Genomic DNA, 9,077 nt, shown 5'->3' on the forward strand with positions numbered 1-9,077 from the left:
AATAATTTAAAGTAAATTGTTAAAGGAAGCAGTTTTCTGAGGGTTGCCAAAGAAACCGTGAAAGTTACAACCTAGAAGAGAGTTGTAGTCTTGCATCTGCCACTTAAGAAAACATGAATTCCCTAGGCCTCATCTATCATATGGGATAATAATAACTACTTCATATGATTTTTTTAACTTTTTTTTTGATGAGAAAATTAATTTGACAAACATTTGTTAAATTTCTGTTGTGCGACATCACTGGTTACATGCCCCTGAAGCTAGCCCAGAGTTTAAGTCTGCACCCTCTTATTTTATCTTTTTATATTTTCTCTTTGGCTATAACAACTAGTTTTATGGCTTAAATGGCAACCACATGATAAAAACTATCTTACTCCTATCTCTAGTCCAAAACTATTCTTCTGAACTCTAAACCTGTATATGTATCTCTGATTTCATTTTTCAGTGTTATTTTATGCATCTTAAATGTAACATTAAAAATCCAAAATCTGTTCCTCTCCTTATATTTCCTGTCATAACAACAACCCTGTAACTCAAACCAGAAACCAATAAATCATCATGTTTAAGCCAGAAACTGGTGAATTATTGTTTGTATTTTATTCTCCTTTGTCTTTCACATTGAAACATCAGCCTATATTGTCAGTTCTTTCTCCAGAGAATACTTTGAATCTGACAGCCATTCGCCATTTGTTTACAAATCATGTGATCCTACTGCTAAATGCAGACTGGCTCCTCTTCTCTGGGCATTGTGGGTACTTCTCTGTCCCATGCTTTTGTTTATGCTTAAGAATGCCCACTCCTTGCCATGTATCTGATATTCTACCTAATTTATAAGTCCAAGGAAATATTTTAGAAAAAAACACATTATAGACTTTGATTTAAAAAGTAATTCAAATGGTCTGACTCTAAGTATGAAGAAGTTTTAGGGACTATCATCAACTTCCTTTACTTACAGTTTCCTTTATATGTGGGGGAACAGTAAACTATGATAAAAATATTTGATGAAATAAGTCAAAAGCAGCTCTTTCAATAAGTATAAAATAAAAATTCTAAGTTCTTAATAATATCATAATTTAATTGGTAGATTTGTTTTTTTCTCAGGGGTATATAAATCTTCATCTTAAAATCACTGATGTCTTAGATTCAATGAGAGCAGGTAACTAGGTAGCGAGAGAACAATTCTAAACCAAAACGTAAGTGCAATAGAAAGCAGCCTGCCATCACTGACTGTTCACAATGGGCACATACTTTCATAGGAGACCTGCGTGCACTGAGTAGGTAACATCTTTGTCAAAGTTAAATTTTGTTTACTATAATCTACCTTAATAAACAATCAGTATCACCTCCCTTAAAAATATATAGTCTCCATGAGGACAACTTTCCTTTTTTATTATTATTGTTGATTCTCAGGTTCTAGAATAGAGGCTCAATAGATATTTGATGGATGGATGACAAATCAATGAATAAACCAATGAATGTTCAACTACAAATATCTTGAACACCTTTTGTTCCTAGACCTGTTATTGGTACCAACATCTACCCTAGAAAGTATTTGCAGAAAATTATCATTTTTATTAAATATATATTGCGGCCCTACTTTGTCCAAGACCATGAGGAAGGCATCACTGTGTTCATATTTTAAAATTTGCACCTTGATTGTTTATATTTTTATCCCTATTTTAATGATGGGGAAACTGAGTCAGTATGGGAGAGTTCAAAAGGCTAGTAGGATCTCAAACCCTCGGCATGATTAATAATTTTATAGACAACAGATAAGGCACATAGAACAATGTTTTATGAGTGAGAAGACTTCCAGGCCAGCTGTTTGCACAACAGTTAAAAATAAGCAAGACAATCCTATCAGTCTGTTGCTCCAGTGCGTTTGCAATCTATAGGAATGTAAAAGCAAATTAAATCACCATCAACTAGAACTGAATGAGCCATGCATCCCAGGTATGGCTGCTACTGTGTTAAATGAGATACACTTAGAGAAGTTTTTAATTTTTGGTCACTAAGATATCATTTATGAGTTGAAGCATTGTGAGGGGGAAAAAATCAGGCTCTAAATTCAGGTAGATGTGGACTTCAGTTCTGGCAAAACTACATACTAGCAGTATCAATGAGCACATTACTTAGACTTGCTAAGTCTCAATTTCCTCAACTGTCATATGAAATAATGTTAAATATAATATGAAATAACAAATAAATATGCTATTTTATATAATATGTTATTAATATATTGATAATATAATACATAATAATATGAAATAACACAGTCTCTGGCTCAACAAATGTCAGTTTCTAGTTTTCTTCATACTTCAATACACTTCTCAATCCTTTTATCTATGCATAATTGAGAGCTAGAACAGTTAGTTAGGTGACTAGTCTAAGGTCATAGGATGTTTACAGCTAGAGCTAGAAAATTAATACACAGTCCTCCTGATTCCAAAGCTATATTCACTACATTTATTACTGCCTGTAAATGGCATAGGGATGGCTGAGTAAAGCTAACCTAACTTTTGCATTGAATGTAATACATTGGATTCCTTTAGAGGGTCGATTAACTAGACATCACAACAGGTACCTAGACAAAACAACTTTCATTCCTGTTTGAATAATAAAACATCTCAGGGTATTTTCAAAAGATCCTACTGGCTAAAAGACTCCTACAGCAGACTTAAATTAGAGAGGTTTGACTGGAACTATAATTGCCAAGTGACTAAGTGTTCAGATGTCTGGATGTATTAGTACCAAGGAGGAAATCTACCTTGGTTCCAGAAATAATTTGAAAAACTTAACCCCTAATCCTTGTCTTTACATTTGATGCAGAAGTAGAAACAAGGTAGGAGAAATTGTTAGCACTAATGTTTTGATCATGTAGGTCATTCAGAAAGACATGGTTCCCGATATTGACTCTATTAGCTACATGACCTTTGGGAAATTATTTAAGCTCTCTGAGTATGAAGGCTTTTCATTTGTAACTGGAGATTATAACAACATTCTATGAAGGATCAAATAATCCAACATATGTAAAGCAGTTAGTTTATAGTGCCGGATACAGTGTTCAGTAATCACAGCTCTTATTATTTAATACAAGATGATTGGGTAGGCTACCAAATTGTTTTTAAATCAGCCTCTGTAATACTGGTTGAATATTCATTATTGTAACTAACATTGATATATCATATAAAGATATATTATGATAATTATTGCCACACCTGGAACTCAAAGAATGTGTCAGCTACTAGTCATTTTACATGAACAGATTTCATTAAATCATTTCCCAGTAATGCTCTATGATATATTATTCTAATTTTAGAGAAAAGGGGTCTCAGAATAAATATCTTGTCCAGGATCTCGCAGCTAAGCAAGTTACAAAAGTCTACTGAAACTCATGAGTGCATGAGTCAAGAGGTTATACCCTTTCCACTACATTATTCTGCTTTCCATTCCATTTATTATCGCCATTAACACAGAAAATAAGCACATATGATTATTGTGCCCTAATTTTTTGTTGTTTTTGAGAAAAATCAAAGGCCAAAGATCCTAAATAACTTGTTCAATATCGTCTAGTAAGTGGCAGAGGTCTTCTGACGAGGAATTTGTTCTTTCTCTATTTCAACACAGGTGGTTTAAAATATATGATAAGAGGGAAAAAAATCAAGTGTCCCAAGTCAAATGAAAAAAAAGGAGATAGAAATACAAAACAGATGTGTTAATGGAGAAGGTGAACCTAGATAGTACTCTATTAAATTTAAAAAAAAAAGCAATAAACTACCAGTTATTAAAAGCTTTCAGGAGCAAAAATTCTATTATGGCAATTGAGGTTTTAGCTGAGAAAAAAACAAAAAGTAAACCATATGACATTCCACAGAATCTTTTTCATAAAGAAAAAAGAGCTGTTGCCATAGTTACCTAAACCCATGACTCTCTGCTGAAATGTGACTTTTTTTCTTCCCACTGTTTTCCTTCCACGTGATATGCTTTTCACCTGATGAGTGAATTCCCTGACCACATTACACTCATGTCTATCACCTAGGAAATGTGTTTCCTCTTTATTTTGATCCATCACGACACAGCTACTCTTGATCTACCTTTTATGTTCATGGCTAGCTTGCCTGCTGCTTGAATAACATTGGATCTAATTGTATTGAACATAGGTATTTGTACGTTAATGTTACGAAGCACCACCCCCATTTCCAAAAATAATGGGCTATTTTAATTTATGACAGACATGCTTCTACTTGAAAAACTCTTAACACTAAACAAACAAATGAACAGACACAAAAAAGATGTGAATTCTGAATATAAGCTTTTTAAGAAAACTAACATTAATTACCTGATATATATGTGTGTATGTGTGTGTGTGTGTATATATATATATATAATTTTATGCAATAGAAAACCCTACCAGTAAATATTATTAATCACACTTACAACTCAGATGTAACTTACTTGATCTTCTTTATTGTGTACTGTCTTTTTTTTTTTGCATGCACACACACATGTAGAAGCCCAGAGAAAATTATACAAAATGTTTTATTCTAGACTTTGAATAAGTTGCTGCTTATATTGGCATTATTGTGTCCTTGGCCTTAGAGAGCCAATACTATAAAGAAGTGCGGTGTAAGGTTCTAGAAATCCAGCCACGCAGAATTTAATTTTTAATGAATATTAACATCGGAACTAACATTTCTTTGATTTTTAATTTTTTGAATTCAACATACATTTATAAAGCCCAGTGTATGTATATGACATGATCTTGGGCTGGTTGGATATAAAAATAAATGAGAAATTGCCTCTACCATGGTACAACTGGCAGTCTGGTAGCCAAAGATAGGTTTGAAACAATTACATGTACTGAAGAGTTATAGGTGCTATAATATAGATCTGTATAAAGTGTAATGATAGCACGAAAGGACGAGGGCCAATTCTACCTGAGTAAGGGATGTGGATCAGTAAAAGTCAAATGGAGTGTTTTCATTATAACATGAATAAGAAGGACCTGTATCAGTATATCTACACTAGTTGTCTGTGCAATTGAATTTGGACGGAGTCAAAGTGATTACAAGTCAAAATTCACATCCATAAATTAGTGGCTTATTCGATCCCTTCTGAGCCTAAATGGCTCCTGATAAACAGGGAACAACATGGTTGACTTGAAATAGCACTGGAGTTAGAGGCACTGGGTCTGAGTCCTCAACTGTGTGACCTTGGACAACTCTTCCTACATTTTTAGGCCTTTCTATCTTCTTTTATAAAATGTGGGTACTATTAGATACTACTGAGGGTCTCTTAGGCTCAAGAGTTCATAAATGCTATGAATCTCGAAAACCTCTATTTTTGTGTCAAGTGAAAAATATCCGAAATCAAGGGGAGAAATGGAAACTTTGTATCAAAGGGGCCATTAGTCGAGCTAATTTGGAAGGTATAAATGAACTCACTGAGTATGGAAGCTCTGTGATCTCATCTCACATAAAATAGTCTAGTCCTTGATTGGAGCGTTTGATTCAGGCAAAAGCATTTAAACCAGTGTTGTGCTTATTACAGAACCTGAGTTTGTAAAGTGAAGGAGATACTGAAACAATTTCATATTAATTGAATCAGCAATTCTCAGTGCTGGCTGCACGTTAGAATCATATGAGAAGGTTTTAAAAATGTAGATGCCTGGACTTCACAGTGGACGACCTGGAAGTGATTTTTCAGCAGAAGTCGTATGGGTGGAGCTCACGCAATTGATTTTGTTTTGCTTTTGAATGCTCCTTACATGATTTAGATGCTGAGAACTGCTGAATTAAATCAATAAAATAACTGATCTTAATTTTTAAACGACTGTAACCAGAGAGGCTGTGCGAAGGAATGGAAACAAGCCAACTAGAGTTGGGTAACTGTCACTTCACACAGTGATACCACTCACAGTAGGTGGAAAAAATGTTCGTTCATTTCACCTTCCTTATTTAAGCTGTCGATCGCTTGTTTTTCTTCAGTGTTGTTTGTCCACTCTATTTCTTGATTTTATTTTTAACACCAGTTACTGCAGAACAGTTTAATCATAGAACACTAGTGAAACCTAATGTTTTAACAGTTTCAGTCCAGTGTTTACCTACTAGACCCAAAAAGTTTTATTTAGAAATAGAACGAGCCATAATCATAAAGAAAAAAAAAATTAAAGGAAACAATTTCCACTCAATAAATAACAAATGATTAGAAAACAATTACAAACCTAATTCTGGGTCTCACCAAGTAGCATACATCTCATGTAATTAAATATCAATTAGTATCTATCTAATAAGCTTTAGTGTGGATGTTATAACTTGCTTGGAATTTAGATAATCCTCCAGCCTTTTTGGGTCAAGTGAAGTTGTACAGTTAAGGAAAGCATTATAAGTGACTGAACATCCCACATCCAAGCTTACCAATATTTTAAGCAGTAACAAAGGATGTGAGAGATAGATGAGAGTTTTGTACTTTATAGATTAAGGCAGGAGGTCTGAAGTTTTATTGAAATAGATTTTTTTCCAAGCACATTTTTTCCCAGCCTTTCCTGCACAAATGCACTCATTATTCTTGGTAAATAGCTGATGTTAGTGACACAAGATATTATACAGTGACTATTTTTCAGTGGGCTTCAAGAGGCTCCATTTGGAAGGTGTGTGAACTTAGTTGTGTGGGGGATGGGAAACCATCCACATTTCAAAATTGCAGAGTGTAAGGCACAAATGCGATTCTTCTCATCTTATTTAAATCTTGGGTTTAGTTCCATAATGCACTGCTAGTCAAAAGTGCTGTATTTGAAACGTTGGGAATATGAGCAGAAAAGCATTCCTTCTGCCTTACGGTTTAAAAGGATAAACAATTAAAAGCATATTTCTTTAGTTACCTTTTGCCTCTAAGTGAAGAATTCTGAATAGGAGAAATATAAATTAAATTTCAAAGTAGCAATACCTTATATTTTTCCTCTGAAGTTTGCACATTTTAGGGAAAATTCTAATGCGACCCAATGAACAATGTGAGACAGAATGGGCCAATCCTTTGGTTAAAGACATCATAGCAGTCACATACTTGGAAATAGCATAGGGTGGTCATGAAGCCAAGCTATCTGAGAACAAATCTTATCTCTGTTACTTTTATCTCTGATCTTGTATAAGTTACCTAATATCTGTAGCTCAGTTTTTAAATCTTTAAGAAGGGGGAAAGTTAGTAAGAGTATTAAATGAGTTAATGCACAAAAACATTTGCAGCAGGGCTTCACACATGCTACATGCTCAATGAATATTAGCTATTTTCATTACTTACCTATTTGGGTCTCAGAGTCCTCATATATTTTTTAAAAAGAAGATTTAATCTAAAATAATATTCCCCAAATTTTCCTGATCATAGGACTCACCATAGCCATTTAATATATAATGCCTTCCCAGGACCCTTCCCTGAAGATTCTAATCCATGGGTCTGGGATAAGGCCACGGATTTGTATATTTAATATGTGCTCTGTATGAATTTCATGGTGAAGAAAATTTCAGAAACACTGACCTAGATCGTTTATTTAATTATCTAAATATTAACTAATCTATTTATTCAATGAATACTTAATACGCCCTTACCATTTGCCAGTCACTACCTTAGGTGCTGGGGGATACAGTGATGAACTAAGTACTCTATTAGAATTTAGGAACCTAGTGGAAGATATTAGACAAATAACCACACAGATGTCTCTGTAACTATGATAGCGAAGTGTGCTCTAATAGAAAAATACAAGGTATGTTCAGAGCTCTTAATAGGGAATCTTTTCTCCTCTTGCTGAGAGAGATCAGGAGGGAGGTTTATGAAGACTTGCCTGAAGAAGTGACTGCTCAGTTTCCTTTATGCTCTGATATTGTATGTCCAGTACACCTTACCTGCCAGGAGGAGAAGAAGGATGCTGGGCTGAGTAGATTAGGGTTTGCTGCGTTGCGCCCTCCCATGTACTCATCAGTGCAAATTTCACAGTTTTCAGCATCTCTCCAATCCCAGTATGGAATGGTAAAGTTCTCATCCCTTGTCAGTGTCTGGATTTCTTGTTCCCATAGCAACAAGAAGAGTCTGTGCCAAGGCAGAAACCCTGGTGCTTCATGAGCAAAATCAATGTCTTTCCAGATTTCAGATCCCCCAAGCAGCGTGTCCCTTGACACGTAATAATGCATCCAGACAAAGAGGTCATAAATGTTGATGTCATTAAACATGGGTGATGACCCATTATTCATTTGGCCATAGGTGCCTGTGGGGATGACATAGTCTGGGCTGGTAGTATGCTTTGCTAAATTGAGGTAGGCAAGAAATTTGTTCTTCTCTGGCACACTCAAATCAAAGATGTTTCTTCTCACCAAGAGACGCTTCTCTGTGCACTTTGGTCCCCAGAAGCCAAACTTGCAGTTTCCACAGTTGAATCCCATGAAGTTGCCAAAGCACTGGCATGTCCTGTTATAAAAGACGGAGGGCCAAGACTCCCGGTCATCCACCCCTGTGAAGGGGAATTGAGGCCCAAGTGGTGCATTGGACAGAACAATGTCCTGACAGGAACCCCTGCCTGAAAGCTGGCCGCAGGGACTCCCGTCACCCCCCCATGGTGGGCAGCATTCCTTCTCCATCAAGTTCTTAGAGGACACACAGGCTCGAGGGAAATGGCCAGTGGAGGCCTGGAGACTCCCCAGCAGGCAGCACAACACAGCCAGTAGCATTCTTCCTCTAGTCCTCACAAGATCTCTTTGAGCTGGGTAATTGAGCCACACAGTTCTCTTTCCAGCTACCCCTACAGTGACTCTCACATGTTCTGGCTTAGACCTATATAACACCACGCCCACCTCTGGCATCAGACACTCTCCGTCTTTATTGTAAGCTTTCGTCTTCTGAAAACCACATGACTAACTTGTCTTCGGAGTTGGCATGTATCCCACCAGTGGGATAGTCCTATGTTAAAGTGAGAAACACTATTCTCCATTAATAGTTTCTTGTGGTTAGGATAATAATAACTAATGTTAATATTAACAATAATAATGGCTGATCTACAGAAATTCAGTTAATTGACTATGAAATTAATGATG

At 35.8% G+C, this 9,077-nt stretch overlaps 1 protein-coding gene across 1 annotated transcript in view; it reads right to left on the minus strand.

Annotated features, from left to right (window-relative positions):
- TYR (tyrosinase) overlaps positions 1-8,774 on the minus strand; it is a 90,369-nt gene extending 81,595 nt beyond the window's left edge. Inside the window, exon 1 of the mRNA XM_019739563.2 lies at positions 7,896-8,774. Within this exon, the coding sequence (XP_019595122.2) occupies positions 7,896-8,714 (819 nt within the window). The 5' untranslated portion in view covers positions 8,715-8,774. The remainder of the gene's footprint in view (positions 1-7,895) is intronic.
- Positions 8,775-9,077: the final 303 nt, after the last annotated feature.

The sequence above is a fragment of the Rhinolophus sinicus genome, linkage group LG06, assembly GCF_036562045.2.
Source record: "Rhinolophus sinicus isolate RSC01 linkage group LG06, ASM3656204v1, whole genome shotgun sequence".
Lineage (NCBI taxonomy): Eukaryota > Metazoa > Chordata > Mammalia > Chiroptera > Rhinolophidae > Rhinolophus > Rhinolophus sinicus.